The sequence below is a fragment of the Tiliqua scincoides genome, chromosome 3 (genome assembly GCF_035046505.1).
Source record: "Tiliqua scincoides isolate rTilSci1 chromosome 3, rTilSci1.hap2, whole genome shotgun sequence".
In the NCBI taxonomy this organism is placed as follows: domain Eukaryota; kingdom Metazoa; phylum Chordata; class Lepidosauria; order Squamata; family Scincidae; genus Tiliqua; species Tiliqua scincoides.
The window spans coordinates 238,897,277-238,913,846 of NC_089823.1; the positions used below are offsets into that span (position 1 = coordinate 238,897,277).

Sequence of the window (16,570 nt, forward strand, 5' to 3'; positions counted from 1 at the left end):
GGTCCATTGAGGACCATGGCACAGTGGAGTAGGTGAGTATAAAACTTTTGACTTGCACCACTGCTGCACCCTGGCCCCTGGCCTGACCATAGCATGCAGTGAAGGCTGCATCAGTTGCGTCACTTGCTTGCCATTAGTGCAAGCCCCAAACCATGGTGGGACAGCTACAGCAATGGTGTGCAGGCTAGTGCCACCAATCCAAAAGGCTACTAGTGCAAGACGTGTGTCAATAGGGTGCCCAGATTCCACCAGAGCAGGTAAGTCTGTGGACAGAGCATTCTGCGTTGTTCTGAGGAGGATCACGGCGGGGATTGGGGCCAGTCAGGTGCACTTCAAGGATGGACTGGGGATGGAGGTTGGCTGCAGAAATTCCATTAATATCACTTTTCTTGGCCTGTCCTCGATACACATCTCTGGACCCATTACGATTTATGCCAGCCAAAGAGCTGGTGCAGATCTGAGTAGGCCTATTGGGGACCATGATGTGGTGCAGCAGGTAGGTTAAAAAGTGTTTTCATTGCCTCTCTGTCTCTGCCTGCATGAAGTGGAGGCTTCCCAGTGCCTCTGCATGCTCTGGACTGGCTCGGAATAGAATTGAGTTGCTAATAGAGGTTTAAACATCCATACTTTTGAATACACATTTGAATAATAGAATCTCTCCAAGCAGAAATATAATTAAGGTGGAGCAATACAGGGCCGACTTCTAGTGATGGGTGAGCTCCCATCAGCTGCATTTTCCCCAACTTTCTGAGAGAACTCTCAGAAAAACTCCAGGCATTTCCAAGAGTCCTCTGTAAAATAATGGTGTTCCACCTCTGTTTTGCGCCCACCACCCAGAATGGCTCCAAAGGGGAGGGGCAGCGACTACTTGCATGGTGCGTTCAGGCGCCTGAAAATCTAGTGCTTTGCTCCCCTTCTAGCTATGCCACTGCCTCAACATGACCCGGAAGTGGGTCATTCAGGCCAAAAAATAGCTGAAGAGGCTGGGAAATGGTACAGTTTGACAGCGCAAAGGCAAAAACTGTGATTTTGGTGCTTTTTTCCTTGTTAAAGGTATTTAAATGAGAACCCCGATAACTGCTGGCATCCATGCTGAGTCATCCACAGATGCCACATCCGCAGATAGCCGGGTTCTACTGTACCAAGTTTTCAACAAGGCAGACCTGAACTCAGATATGGCTTACTGGATGGCTCAACAAGGGCAGAAATCAAGGTGGGATGCATCCTTTTGTTATTGTCCCCTGCATTCGGCCACTGGTGGTGGTGGTGGAGGATCAAATGTCGGTCATCACAATGGCCTGTGGCAATAGATCCTAAAGGACAATTACACTTCATGTCTGAAGACCTACTTTTGTCAGTCCTGAACTTGCTACTAGTCACTTTGAATTCTGGTCCCATTTAAATTTATGCTGCTATACGTTGATGTTGACCCCAGTTATCCTAAAATTTAACTGGCCAAAATCATTGTAGGATCTGCCACCTGGATCACCTGCTCAGGACTGCACATGGAGGACCAGGATGAGAATATAGAAGAAAAACAGCTCATTTTCTGCAAATAAAGTAGCAAATTTATTCTAGTGCTTACTTTCCCCAACCAATTTGAGACTTTCTCTCACAGTCTGAAGGTGACTAGGCACCTCTGAGTGCCTAAAGTGCCACTTTCCCTGAGGTGCTGAGAAAGGAATTTATTTTTTCTTTCCCGTTAACTAGCTGTCCTGCCTTGCTTTTCCCATCAACAAACATATTTCGGGAAGAAAAAATAGTAACTGGCAAGGTCTGGAAACGATCCCAAAGTCTGGGAAGGCCATGTCTGCTTATCAGTTGGGATTCTGGATGCAGAGAAGTTCAGTTGTGTAAGAGGGGACTGAAATGTGCTCAGTGCTGTTTCCTTGATAAGATGTTGCTACTTACCAAACAGCGGCCAGGAAAGGGCAGGTGTGTGGGGTGGGGGTGAGATATCCAACTGCAAAGGGAACTTCTGAAATTGCTCCACAGAGCTGTTCACCTTTGGACAGCAGATCCAGCACACTGCTTGGAATGGGCTCATGCATAAACAACTTCTTCCTGTTGACTCCAGTCCTGTGTGCAGCAGACAAGGCTGGGGGTGGGTGGGTGGGGGCTTCGAAAGGGCAGTACATGTATTACATGCAGTTAGAACCACAGGTGAACCATAGCACAGGCAAAGTGCCAAAGCCCCCTGCCCCATCACTGTGCTGTTACCATGTTTTCTGCCTCCCACAGCCCACACACTATTTATAAACAAGAAATCCATGGGGTCTTTTTACACATTTAAATGTAACATGCAGTTTGGTCCTAAAAGACCAGATCAGGGCAAAACTACTTCTCCCTAGAAAACATTTCAGGCAGGCGCTTGACCACAGGGAAGAAATGTGTTCAGACCAGCTCACAGTCACAGAATTTGGAGCTGTTCTGTGGGCTGGGCGAGCCCCACATAGCCTCGTTACGCATTCCAAAGCGATGGGGAAAGCAGGCTCAAAATGGCCGTGATGGGCAGTCATCATGTGGTTGGGAGGGGCCAGGACTGCTCCCGCAAGCAGCCCTCAGTGCATCACACAGGCTGGCAAAATTACTAACTTCTCACCATTGAGCGATCCGTGCCTCTACTTTTTCCTACACGAGGGGGCTGCACTCGTCTCCCGGCCAAGGAAAACAGATGGGCTCCAATGTGTCATGAAGGTCTGGGCAGAGAAGGTGCTTGTTTTTCTTTCGGCGAGGTCCCTGGCAAGTTCTTCCAGGAACAGATTTGCTTTGCCAGCTGAATGGAACTGACAACTTTTCACTGTGGGACAAGCAGGCGGCTCATGCTTAAGGGCTACTCCTCCGCCATCTGCAGATGTCTGGTGGAAAATCCTAAGGCTGAGATCATGCACGCCTCTCCAAGTGCTTTAACGACTCCTCGGGAATCTTCCCCCGCCTTGTTAACGCTCATTCCTGACATACATGACTGATGCTTTTCCCACATTAAAAGTCATCATGCTTTTACTTGCAAATGTAGGAGGGGGAGCTTTCCTCTTCGGAATGGTGGCCCACACGGCCCTGTCTAGACTTAGATAGAAGACCGTCCCTGCCATAAGGTACGTGATGCAGGTCATCACACTCCTTCTGCACAATCTGCCACCACCCCGCTAGGATTTTCTTCACTGTAGTCTCTGTTCAGTTCTGGATGCAACAGGTGAGGGGTGCGGGGGGGGGGAATCCTTTGAAAGGGCAGTACATGCACTGGGGCAGGTAACTGATAAAAATTGACAAGAAGTTGACTAGGATTTCTTACACCCTGTCAGTTTCACAAGCATGGTTGGGAGGAAGTGAATGATTGAAATTGACAAAAACCACCTGACCATAAAGAATGAAGCTTTGCAGCAAGGATGGCAATAATCACTCTTATTCGATCTTAACTGTGTGACACAGCCCCAGTCCCTGGGCTCCTGGTCTTCCATCCCCACCCACCCGTATTGTGTGAAGAAAGTATGATGAGATTTAGGCTCCTTCCTTTCCAGACCCCTTCAGTCTGTTGATAGCTTGCTCACTATGGCAAAGAGCATCATGTCTAAATGGCAGAAAAGGGCTCATATGGGTGCAGATTGGGACCAGTTCACCATCATTGTCTCATGGCTAGAGTGTTGGGCTTGGATATAAAAGATCGGCATTCTAGTTCAGCCTCTGCCTGGACTCACTGTGGGGTTTTGGGGAACCACTGCAGGCTGGAGCCACAATCCGGGGAGTGAGCCCCATTGAACTCAAAGGGGCTTACTTCATAGGATTGGGTTGTAAGTCACATAGATATGTTTATTACTTGATGACTCAACATTTCATGACTCTCAGCAGTGTGTGTGAATTTCCTCCACTGAACAGTCCTGTCTTTGAGTATTTCTCAGGAGTAGGCAGGTCTGCCATACTACAAGCTGAACCACATGTCCATCTATTCCAGTTTTGTCCACTCTGACAAGCAGCAGTTTGCCAAGACCGGTGGCAAAGCAAGAGATCATGCCACCTGGGTCCACAGCTCCATCGTCAGGTATGTGGAAGAGGCCAGGCTCAGACCCTGGCGCCTGAGTCCAAGGCCTCAGAGCTCTGCTGCCAATACCGGGCCATGCAAGCTAATCAGTGGCATAGTTGTGATGAGGGAAGGTGGTGTGGCAAGTACTGCAGGTGCTGCAATGGCTGGATAAGCAGCCCCTCCCACTCAGAGCCATTCCTGCGCATTGTCATCGCTGCCCAGAATGACTGATAGCAAGTGGGAGGTGCCACTTACACAGCGCATTGCAGCACCTGCAGTACTTTCCGTGCCGCCCTCTCCGTAGCTACTCCACTGAAGCTAATGCTCCAGCTCAGTCCGAGGCAACACATAGGATGAGATTCCCGAGACCACCATCTGGCAATATTTCCAGAAGTAGGTTTTTGGCTGCATAACTATGATGCTGAGATAATAGTCCACATCTTCCTCTACACATTTCAGTGTTTCCCCAGTGCTGAGCTGTGATCTCATTTAAAGCAGATAAAAGGGGAGGCTCTGTGGTGTGAAGATAATGTGTGCAAGGAGAAGTAGTGAGGACTCACTTATTCTGTCAAAGAGCTCTAGTTATGGTTTTTTTGACCAGTTGTCCGTGTGTGCTGCAAGCAGTACCCTTATGAATCATGCCATGTTAAAAGAGAACCACCAAAAGCCCTGAGAGAAAGGCCAAAAAAGCATTAACACTGAGCAGGAGGCAAAATCCAACACCAAGGAAAGCAGAGGCAATTCAACCGGTCCTTGCAAAAATCACTTTCATTCCTGTGGAAATGGGGATGGAGTGAATCCAAAGAGCGGGCCAAGCAAAGGGTGTCCTCAGGAGCAGCTCAAACCCGCAGCCACCATCATTTGAGCTATTTTGTTCCAAGGAGAAACTGTTTCATGCCATGCATCGCTTGCTCAGTTACAGAGTTAATAGCAGCATGCCTTGGCTGGAAGAAGTTAACAGATCCCAGGCCCACCGTGACAGCAGATCTAGAAAAGAAACAGCACTGGTGCCTCCACGAAGGCTGGCCGAGCCTGTAACCCCAGCAGAGCCTTAAGAGCCCCCCAGGCAGGGCTAAGAGGCTGAGGCCGCGCCCTTTTCTAAAGGCAGAGTGTGTGGGCACCTGGGTCATCCTGCCACTTGGTCTGAATCCTCTCTTATCTCCATCCTGTCGTCTGTGGTTTCAATTTCAGCAACTGTTCCAAAGGCAGAAAGAAAAGGGAAGTTGAAAGGGGGGAAAGCAAAGAGAGAGAAAGCAGGAATTAGTGGTCAGGCAATGAGAGAGCATGCAGGAGACAGCCAATAAGATCAGGAGTCATTCATAATGATGCATTTTCTCAATTTGCTAAGCATGGAGGGCAGGAGTATTGTTGTTACCACCATTAATTTGGCCATAGAATTAATGAACCCAGGAAAGAAATGGCATACATTCATTCTCGATTAATGAATCTGGAATGACTCCAACTTTGTCAGCACCCATATTCAAATCCAGCAAGGAAGATTCTTCTGTAGAAAGAGAGGCTTCCTGGTGCAAGGCCATGATGGGCTCCATGTGCATCTGGAAGTGCATCCCATGTATGGCAATGCTTGTCTAGCCTCCACTGAGCTGGCTGGGGCAGGTGAAAATGTGCATAATATCCTGAGCCACTGCTTGTTCCATGGGACAGCTGAATTGGGGCATCAACTTTGGGGGCCTGATTACATTGTAGTGCTCAGATGTTTGATGCATAAAGAGATAAACATCCACTGAAATAATTGTGCAACTGCTCACACATTAGAAAGCTGCCAAAAGCAGGCAGGTGGGAAATATCATAGGCAGGTCAGTATAACTGTCTTGTTTGTAAAATGTCCTGGGTGCATGGTGGAGGTGGAACTGGGATGTGGGCAATGTTCAACAACCTTGGCTTGGAAGTTAAGGGATGGAAGGGGTCTTTCCATTTCTGACTTGGTTCATCCATGTGAGAAGAGGAGGCAATTTGGTAATCTTGGGAGAATTAAGTAAGACTATAAGTGGGGGGTGCACAGGCCCTACCTACATGGCTTCTGGTCCCTTCTTAGATGTTGCAAAAGCACAGTTAAGTCAGCTGAAGTAGGAACTTACTGCAAATTTGCTTTGGCTGCAGTCCTGCACATAGTTGCATCGATCGCAACTTGTGCAAACTCAGGAGAGCAGGAAAGCAGAGATGGTTTCCTTCCTGGCACAGCATTTCAAAAATGTCACACGAATTGTTGGTTCTGTATTTGTCTCATTGACTTCCTGGGTTACAGTGAACTTGATGAGACACACCCTTAATAACCTGCCCACTAAGCGTCTTTCCTTAGAACCATTTGAAATGTGCAGGCAAGCAGGCCCGTGAGATTGTCCTCATGGAACTGTAGCACCCCTAGGATTCACATGGAGGGCTGCTAGCTTGGAAGCGCCTTGTATCTAACTTTCTGCAGTCCTGCAAGGCTAACATGTCAGGGAATAAGGGGTGCCAGCTTTAGTTTCCACATACAGGGAGATTTCAAGGTGAGGTGCTTGAAATCTGTCCCCCAAGTGCATTCCAGAGGCAGTACAGTCCCATTGGGGAAGTGTAACAGCTCATATCATTTTGCTCTTCGGAAAGAGTTCCAGGCATAGCTGGGGGGGGTGCAAAGTACAAAAGCACTTTTGCAGGGTGCCTCACCGCAACACACAAGGGGCTCCTCCCCTTCCCCTTTGGAGCCATTCTAGGCACTGGCATCAAAATGGAGGTGTACGCTTTCTGGGAGGCCTTCTGTGTGTGTGCCTCTGTTTTGCTCCCATCCCCTGGGATAGCTCCAAAAGGGAGGGGGAGTGGCTGCTTGCATACCACGCTACGGCTCCCTGAAAAACATAGTGCTTTGCACCCCCTCTAGCTATGCCACTGGTTCCAGGGGATGAATAAGGATCTTACTTTTGCAAATGGGGACCTCGTTGCTCCACGTCCTGTCCTTCATGCACTCAATCTGGAATGTTTTGCTCTCCACGCCATCCTGCACAGAGGAATATGAATGAAAGACAGGTAAGTTGTAGAGGAGGGGTGGCTGATGGGCAGCCTGTAGGCAGCAGCTGGCCTGGGACATGATTTCACCTGACCCTCACAAACACACCTGCAGAGGGTGTTCCTTGAGTGTGCTTTTCAGCTTCCAGGCTTGGAAAAGAGAGGGGGGTGGGGGAGGCAGAATCCAAGGCCAGTTCCTGGCTGCCTATGACAAAGTCTGAAGCAGCTTTTTCTTCCCTTCTGCCCTCATGTTGGCCTTCCTTGAGCCTGGTGGCTCTTATCCACTTCTCAGGGGCATTCCTCCTCCTCCAAGTCTTGCAATGACACCACTGACAAGAATGGTTAAAGTCACCCTCCCCATCCTGAAGAACACTGGCCTAGGAGCAGTTGCCCCTCTGCTCGGGAAAGCTCAGGAAAGAAGGCAAGTAACAACCTTATATGTCAGTGGTTCTCACACATTTAGCACTGGGACCCACGTTTTAGAATGAGAATCTGTCAGGACCCACCGGAAATGATGTCATGACCAGAAGTGACATCATCAAGCAGGAAAGTTTTTTAACAATTCTAGTATACAATCCTACCCACACTTACGCAGGAGTAAGTGCCATTGACTATCATTGTTAAAAGCATATATGTAGTAGCTTGTTCAAAGTACAGATCTGTAACATTTCCCCAAATGCTGTCACATACCATGGTAGCATCAAATCTAAGATATTAAAAATAAAATATGGACATGAATGGGGACCCACCTGAAATTGGCTCGCAATCCACTTAGTGGGTCCTGACCCACAGTTTGAGAAACACTCTTATATGTGGTTTGCTGGGCATCAGTGGAAGTGTCTTGATCGTCATGTGCCCACAGAGGGCCAAATCAGGTCCAGCATCCTGTCTTCAATACCAGCCAATCAGATATCTCTGGGAGGCCCCAGGCAGGGCTAGAAGGTTAAAGGCCTTCCTCCACACTTTGCTCGTCAATAAATGGTATTCAGTGGTAGACTGTCCCTAAGCATGGAGGTTCTGCTTAACTAGCATGGCTAGGCTTTGCTAGACCTCTACTCCTCCAGGCATTTCTTCAAAACCATCCAGACCAGTGACTTTCGCCATGGCTTCTCTAATGACGCATCAGCAAGCTATCCCTCGCAATGCTCCTCTCTCTGTGTGTCTCGGTGGGGCTGCCCTGCCCCCCAGCCCTGGTGAGCTGCTTTTGCCGCCCACCCACAACTCCCTTTGCACCCTTCCCTTTTATCCACTGGTCTGTTTTGCCCATTCTCCCTGCTCCAAACCACGGTGTCTCCAACCCTGCTTTCGCTGTTCAGTTTTGTCATTTCAAGAAGGTTCTCAACCAATTTTGTCCCATGGGCTGCTGTACCTTTAAGACATTGTAGCCTGTGCTGCAACTGATGACCACCTGGTCTTTGAAGGTGTATGTGGCCTGGGAAGGTTCAATCTTGCCGTTGACTGGAGGCTCCACAAGCGGGCACGGGTCCCCTTGGAGGGGCAGCAAAGGGAAACAGAAAGGAGAGAGGAAACAGAAAGTGATGCTGATAAAAGCATCTGAAACAGAGCTGGAATTCCAGGGTCACTGAGACCGATAGCCCGGTCCTAAATAACTCCCTGCGCAGCGATGCAGTGGTGCCTACTGTATTCTGCAGAGGAGTTTAGGCTTCCTCGGGGTAAGGGAACATGTGTGGGTAAGCCCATCTGGGCAGCTTGGCCTACTGTGACCTGCACCAGCTCTATAGGTGGTGCGAGCCTATGTGGATCTGGGTTGGAGGATCGAGGCTGTGAAGAGGGTTAGGAATTGGAGGGTGCTGCTGCCCCCTTCTTGGTCCTAGTCTGCCCTCCTTCTTGCCAGCCTCCTGCCCCTGCACACAGTTACCTGTGTAGGCAGGTGTCTGGTGGCCACTGGCACACTGAGTCGACTGCTTGCTATTTATGGCAGCAGCCAGGCTGTGTTCTCTGGCGTGTCGCACCTAACCCTGCCCTCATGCTTGTTCCAGCAGTGCTGGGCAACAAAAGGATTGGGCTGTAAGTGTCAAATTAGATGTGACCCTAAATGCACACCTTCCTCCTCCAGGATTGGGCTTTTGTGAAGTAACAGCATGAGGAGGTGAGGAAATGGTCCCAAACTGAGGCATGGGTGGGTTTTTTAGGCCTTTGTCCTCGTTGCAATTCCAGTTCTGATTATGACCTCAGTGGCCTAGGTAGAGGGGGGTGCAACGCACTGAGTTTTGCAGGTGCCTGAATGCACTGTGCAAGTGGCCCCTCCCCTTCCCCTTCGGAGCCATTCCAGGTAGTGGGAGCAAAACGGAGGCAAAATGCCTTGCTCTGAAGGGGAGGGGGGCCGCTTGCACGCCATGTTCAGACACCTGCAAAACCTAATGCTTTGCACTCCCCTCTAGCTCTGCCACTGCACAACCTCCCTGTCATGTGCTATCTGCATGAGAAAAGGTAACACTCATAGATGGGAGGCCATGACTGGAGATGGAACTACAGCAAAGTGCTAAAGCCGCTGGCTGCGGTTTTGTTGCCCCTAAACCACCATTTCCTTTACAGACCAATCATGGAAGAGAAAGTCCTGTGTTCCGCATCATGTTTCGTCTGCCCCAAGGGATGTTCCAACCCTTCCATGACATTGTCAAATATGTATACACGGCTGATGTGCATCAGCCTCTTGAATTTAGCAGGTATAGTACTTCAGGAACTTAAAAAACTCAACACACTTCATTTGGAAGCCTGTTCAGTGTTTGAGAAGACAGGAGAGGTTCCCTGACAGTCTCACAAGCAGTGGCATAGCTAGAGAGGGTGCAAGGCACTAACTTTTGCAGGGAGCCTCACGCAGCATGCAAGTGGTCCCTCCCCTTCAGAGCCAGGAGTACATCTTTGTTTTGGTCCCCTGCCCGGAATGGCTCCCTCCCTGCCAGGGGGAGGGGCTGCTTGCATGCTGCCGTGAGGCTTCCTGCAAAACTTAGTGCCTTGCACCCTCTCTAGCTATGCCACTGCTCACAAGTTTGCACACTAAAGTAAGGGGCATTATCACAGCAGGTGAGGTTACCGATTGCTGTGTACGCCAGCTTCCAGCCTCTATTCTCGCCAGAGTTGTCGCTGTGGAACAAGATCTGCACGCTATTGCTTCGGGTTTCAATGCGTCCTGGAGATTTTTCACCACAAAAAGGTCCAAACTCCTTTGGCCCAGCTTTGATCTGTCAAAAGAAACAACCAGAGGACAGACTATGTGGAGAGTTGCAACTTCAACCTACAGCACTGAAAGGAAGTATTCAGCTACTTTTGGAGACATCTGACTGAAAAGGGCCAGATTCTGTTTTGGTAGACTTGATTTTTTAGGTCTGTAGGGGAGGAATCCTGGGGAATCTAAACTACTACACAAGCTCAAAAGAGATGACCGATCATCTCCTGATCTCTCCTACAGTGCAGTTCCAAGACATGGTCTGGGATCATGTGGCCAAGCATTCAGGTCTGAGTCTGGATGAGAGACCTCCTATGAATTCCATGCACACCTTCCATGATAGGAGAAAGGGAGGTTATAAATAAATAAATAGTGAGAATGTGGAGGGTAAGATGCAACATGGGGGGACCGAGAGACCCTCAGTGGCTTAGTCCAAGAATATTCTGGAAAAGGTAGGAAGTTCTCCACATTATCTGAGTAGACATCCATCTCCTCTCTGGAGAACTCGTGCAAGGAAAGCGCCCTACAGGTAGACCACAGCCGCGATACAAGGACATCTGCAAGAGGGATCTGAAGGCCTTAGGAGTGGACCTCAACAAGTGGGAAACCCTGGCCTCTGAGCGGCCCGCTTGGAGGCAGGCAGTGCAGCATGGCCTTTCCCAGTTTGAAGAGACACTTTGCCAGCAGTCTGAGGCAAAGAGGCAAAGAAGGAAGGCCCATAGCCAGGGAGACAGACCAGGGTCAGACTGCACTTGCTCCCAGTGTGGAAGGGATTGTCACTCCCGAATCGGCCTTTTCAGCCACACTAGATGCTGTGCTAGAACCACCATTCAGAGCACGATACCATAGTCTTTCGAGACTGAAGGTTGCCAACAAAGTTGTGACCCATCAGGTCAAATGCAAACCCGACCAACTATCTCTGGCATGGTAAAGTTTCTGTTGTGGTTTGCCTGAGACTGGAAGCGCAGAGGGAAAAGGCTGTCAAACAGCTGATGGGCCACAATATATATATATATATATATAATATTTGTATTCCGCCTTTCTCCCCAAAGGGCACCCAAGGCGGCTAACAATCAAGTTAGAATACAAGGAAACAGATAAACATTAAAAATACAAAACACTTAAAAACAATTAAAACAAGATAAAATACATAGCAGCAGACTGAAAGCATGCAGTAAAAGACATAATTTATAAATTTATAAAAACAGCCCCTATTGTGCCTCAAAGGCTTTCCTGAATAAAAAAGTCTTCAGGCCCTGCCAGAACATTAATAATGAGGAAGCTGCTCTCAATTCAAAGGGGAGAGAATTCCATAGTGCAGGTGCCACCACCGAAAAGGCCCTGTTTCTGGCCGCCTTTCCCTTCACCACTCTCAATGACGGCACAACCAACAGGGCCCCTTCTGATGACCTTAGAGAACAAACCGGAAGTAGGCAGTTTCTCAAATATGCTGGTCCCAAGCCATTTAGGGCTTTAAAGGTCATAACCAGCACCTTGAATTCAGCCCGGAAACGAATGGGCAGCCAGTGCAGCCGCCGGAGTAGCGGCGTGACAGAGTCAAACTGCCGACCCCCAGCAACTACCTGAGCCGCCGCATTCTGCACTAGTTGTAGCTTCTGGACCATCTTCAGGGGCAGCCCCACGTAGAGCACGTTACAGTAATCTAATCTTGATCTCACTATGGCATGGACCACCGTGGCCAGGTCTGCGCGAGACAGGTACGGCCGCAGCTGGCGCACCAGCCGAAGCTGGGCAAAGGCACCCCTGGCCACAGCTGACACCTGGACATCCAGGAGGAGCTGCGAGTCCAGGAGAACCCCCAAGCTGCGAACCTGCTCTTTCAGGGGAAGTGCAACCCCATTCAGAGCAGGGCGATAGTCCAGCACCCGCATCGTGGATTTCTGCACCAGCAGGATCTCAGTCTTGTCCGGATTTAATCTCAGCTTGTTCGCCCTCATCCAGATCCCAACTGCCTCCAGGCAACGCTCCAGGACAGAGACAGCCACCCTGGAGTCAGGTGGAAAGGAGGGATAGAGCTGAGTGTCATCAGCATACTGACGGTACCCAACTCCAAATCCCCGGATGACCTCTCCCAGCGGTTTCATGTTGATGTTAACAACATGGGGGACAATATAGAACCCTGTGGCACCCCATAGCTCAAGGGCCAGGGTGCCGAACAGGAGTCCCCTAATAAGACCATCTGGGACCTGCCGGCCAAGAAGGACCGGAACCACTGCAAAACAGTGCCCCGATCCTCACCTCGGCCAACCGTCCCAGAAGGACATGATGGTCAATGCTGCCACTGAGAGGTCCAGAAGGACTAGCAAGGATGCACTCCCTCCATCCAGCCCTCAGCGTAGGTCACCCACCAAGGCAACCAAGGCTGTCTCTGTCCTGAAGCCAGATTGAAAAGGATCCAGATAATCCGCTTCATCCAAGACCCTCTGGAGCTGAGACGCCACCACCCGCTCGATCACTTTGCCCAGAAACGGGAGGTTCGAGACTGGTTGAGAATTATCCAACATAGAGGGGTCCACAGAGGGCTTTTTCAGGATGGGGTGAACCACTGCTTGCTTTAATGCCAGAGGCATCACCCCCTCCCTCAAAGATGAATTTACTACCCTCTCTGTCCACTTTGCCAGTCCTTCCTGGGCAGATCTAACCAGCCATGCTGGGCACGGATCCAGCGGGCAGGCGGATGGCCTCACACTCCAGAGGATCCTATCCACATCCTCAGGTTCTACAAGCTGAAAAGAATCCCACAAAATGGGGAGATTTGTACTTACCGTGAATCCCCCTTCTCAGTGGTCTCCGTGTCCGGATTAGTCCTTACAAGTGGGTAGCTCCTCCCTCTCAGGTAGGCAGGCCAGAGTCTTTTGGTCATCCTGAGGGGAGGGGCTGCCTGGACTACCCAGACTGTCCAGGCTTGAAGAGCCCTGCCCCTGAAGCCAGATGTCCCGTGTCCATCCAGAGGCACTGTAGTGGGGGTCCTCTGGTGGCACGTGTTGCGTTGCGTGTTGGCTTGGGGGATGAGTGCAGAATGGGCCTAGGTGGCGCGGGGCCCTACCCCAGGTCTATTGCTACTCTGCGCTGGACTGCGTCCCCCAGACTTTAAGATTCTGGTGTTCAGCATGTCTGCTTCTCCTCCTTTTTTTTTTTTTTTAACGGCTGCGAGGGCAGGCAAACTAATCTGGACATGGAGACCACGGAGAAGGGGGATTCACGGTAAGTACAAATCTCCCCATTCTCCAGTGGGATCTCCATGTCCATCTTAGTCCTTACAAGTGGGATGTGCCCAAGCAGTGCTCCTCAAGGGTGGGAGCGCCTATAGAGCCACGCCCTGGGGGACGCGCCTTGCGAAAGCTGCATTCCCAGAGGCGAAGGCGTCAATCTTGTGGTGTTTGATAAATGTGTTAGGCGAGCTCCAGGTAGCTGCTCCGCCTACTGCCTCCAGGGAGGGGGTGAGCCCTGAATGTGGCTGAGGTTGCGGCCCCCCTGAGGGAGTGGGCCACTATGCCCTTAGGGGGGTCCTTGCCGGGTGCCCTGTAGGCCTCGGTTATGGCCTCCCTAACCCATCTGGAAATGGTGGGGGGAGACACCTGGCCTTGGTCACTAGGTCAGAATGAGACGAACAAGGCCTCTGAATGCCGGCGGGCTGAGGTCCTGGAGAGATAAAAGCTCACCGCCTGATGCACGTCAAGGGCATGCCATTCCTGCTCTCTGGGATGAGAAGGGTTGGGGCAGAAGGTGGGTAGCACCACCTCCTGCGAGTGGTGAAACAAGGACTTCACCTTGGGTAGGAAGGAAGGGTCGGTGTGGAGGATAATCCTGTCCTCCTGGATCTGGCAGAGTTCCTTGGCTACGGAGAGGGCTGCCAGCTCTGACACCCTTCTGGCGGAAGTCACGCCCACCAGGAAGGCGGTCTTCTGCGATAATAGCTTGAGCGAGCACGTCGCCATAGGTTCAAAGGGAGGCCTCGTCAATGCCCTCAGCACCGGTGTCAGGCCCCAAGTGACAGCCCTGGTCCTGGGGGGCGGGTTGAGGAGACTCACACCCTTGAGGAAATTTCTGATGTGCAGGCGTGCCACCAGGGCCCTTCCCTTGGGGGACCCCAGAATGGAGGCGACCGCTGAGACCTGTCTCTTGAGGGTGGCTGTGCTGAGGCCCTTGTTGAGGCCTGCCTGGAGGAAGCTCAGGAAGTCCTTGACCCTGATCCTCTCTGGGTCAAGATTTCGGAATTGGCTGGCCTGGATTTCCAAATGCTGTGACACAGGAATAGTGACTAACGTAAAACATTTCTGTTAATCTTAGTGCTGAGATGGGATGGCAGTGGTGTCAACAGAGATTCTTGAGCTGGTGTTTCTTCCCAGCCCCCCAGTTCCTGTCCCCTTGGCAAATGGGCAAGCCCAGCCTCTTGTGCTCACCTTTATGTAATCGTAGGGACAGGAGACCTCTGGATGGTCCTCAATGTCGAAGGCCTCTTCAAATTGCAAGGTGATGAAGAAGCCCTCCTCCAACTCGACGCGGTACAAACAGTCTGAACTCTTGGGATAGGAGTTGGGGAAGTCTGGGCTGTTGATTGCACCACTCCTCTGGGTGAAGAGGTTGTCACTGCACTCCACTGCAACAAACACAAGGTGAGGGGGGGTGTAGGGCACTCTGAGAGAGTTGGGCACTCTGTAGGGCTGACTGACAGACCCCCTGCCTGTGGTCCAGGTGCTCAGACAGTCATGCCTCTTCCTGAGAAAGGTAGTTGGGTGTATCTTCCTAAGAGAGTGTTCAGGGCAGACCCAATTTCACCCAATTGGGTACCACATATGAAGCCCCCCCCCACAAGGGCAGAGAGTGAAACGCCTGCTGCTGCATCCAGCACCTTACTCATCAGTTGATGCTTGTGAGGCTGGTGTGATGAGTGGAGCGTTAACCCTGGTTGGCACTCCCCACCTGTCCCTGTGTCTTTTGGCCCGAAACGGGCCCCCTGAAAGCCACTGGCTGTAATGTCATCATGTCACCTACTCCTGGGTTATGCACTTTGAAGCAGATGCAGTTGGCCCAGGGGCTGCCTTCTGTTTGTCCTGCTGAGTAGGGGAGACCACAGGGTGGGGGGCCCCAAGAGAAACTGTTGCATCAGGCCCTGCAGCTCCTAAGGCCGGTCCTGAAAGTGATTGTGGCAACCAGCCAGGGGTCGCACAACCCCCCTGTACTTGCAGTCCCAAGAAGGCAGCACAGGAGGTTGTGTTTGACTTGGTGGGCCATGAGTGGCACAGGCCAGCTGGGCTCTCAGGAAATGCTCAGCCATGCTGCCTGGAGGAGCGAAAGCATGCGCTGTCATTGTGCAGTGAAGCAAGCAGCACATCACCCCAAGCTACAGGGCAACCTGCCTGCAGGCTTATGACAGGTGTGGTACCTTTACAAGTCCTGTTGTCGGAGTGGAGGATGTAGCCAAACCTGCAGGAACAGTAGTAGCCACCAATGTAGTTGTGGCAATGATGGTCACAGGCCAGCTCCTCGTCACTGCTCTCCAGACACTCGTCTATATCTGCCACAGAACAAGAGGAAGCAATGAGCTCGTACACTGAACTCTTGGGCCACCCATTTCTTTGACTTAGCACCCATCACTCTGGGATATTTAGCTTCAAAGCTTGACTTCTGCAACATGCTTTAAAGGAGCTGCCCTTGAAGATTATTCTAAGCTTTAGCAAGAGCTGAATGTGAGGGCTGCACATCTTGATTGTTCAGGGAAGGCTGTAACATTTGTTCTTCAACATCTCTGTGGGCTTCACATGGGATTCTAAGTGTAAACCAATTCCTCTTCCCTCAACCCCTGTCCTCTGTACCTTTGCTTTCTCCGTGCTCCACTACGATCTTTGCAAATACCATTCTGGCTCTATCTATCTCGTACTTATCTCTCCACATGGCTTAATAGTTGGCACAAGTCTGAGTGGACCTGGGTTGGTGGACTGGGGCCAGGAAGGCGGTCAGTATATCAGTATGTGCCGCTGCTGCCAAAACCGCTCTCCTCTCTGTCCCATTTCCTCCCTGTTCCTCCCCCTTCGTGCCTTGTTCTGCCTCTTCCCTGGCTGTCTCCAGTCCCTGTACTACCTTACCAGAGCTGGTGGGCATCCCCAGTCCACTGGCATGCAGACCCAGCCACTTGCAGTGTCACTCAGATCATGTTGAATGGCATGCCGCCTTTTGTGACAGCCATAAAGTGCCTTACACTGCCAGAACAAGCATGCTGGTGGCGCAAAGCTCAAACAGGATTGGGCTGTAAGTAGTTACCCAACATCCTGTGCTGGGTGTTGCTAGTTGGCTAGTTGCATCCAACCTGGATGCATCTCTCTGTGTCCCTCCAGCCAATG

The 16,570-nt window shown here is 50.9% G+C and overlaps 1 protein-coding gene across 1 annotated transcript in view; it reads right to left on the bottom strand.

Annotated features, from left to right (window-relative positions):
- Nucleotides 1–16,570, bottom strand: part of MASP1 (MBL associated serine protease 1) — a 76,669-nt gene that overhangs the window by 25,854 nt on the left and 34,245 nt on the right. The window contains exons 4-8 of the mRNA XM_066619215.1: nucleotides 15,616–15,747; nucleotides 14,633–14,829; nucleotides 10,077–10,224; nucleotides 8,391–8,509; nucleotides 6,935–7,013 (exon numbers count right to left, since the gene is read on the bottom strand). Coding sequence (XP_066475312.1) covers nucleotides 6,935–7,013; nucleotides 8,391–8,509; nucleotides 10,077–10,224; nucleotides 14,633–14,829; nucleotides 15,616–15,747 — 675 coding nt within the window. The remainder of the gene's footprint in view (nucleotides 1–6,934; nucleotides 7,014–8,390; nucleotides 8,510–10,076; nucleotides 10,225–14,632; nucleotides 14,830–15,615; nucleotides 15,748–16,570) is intronic.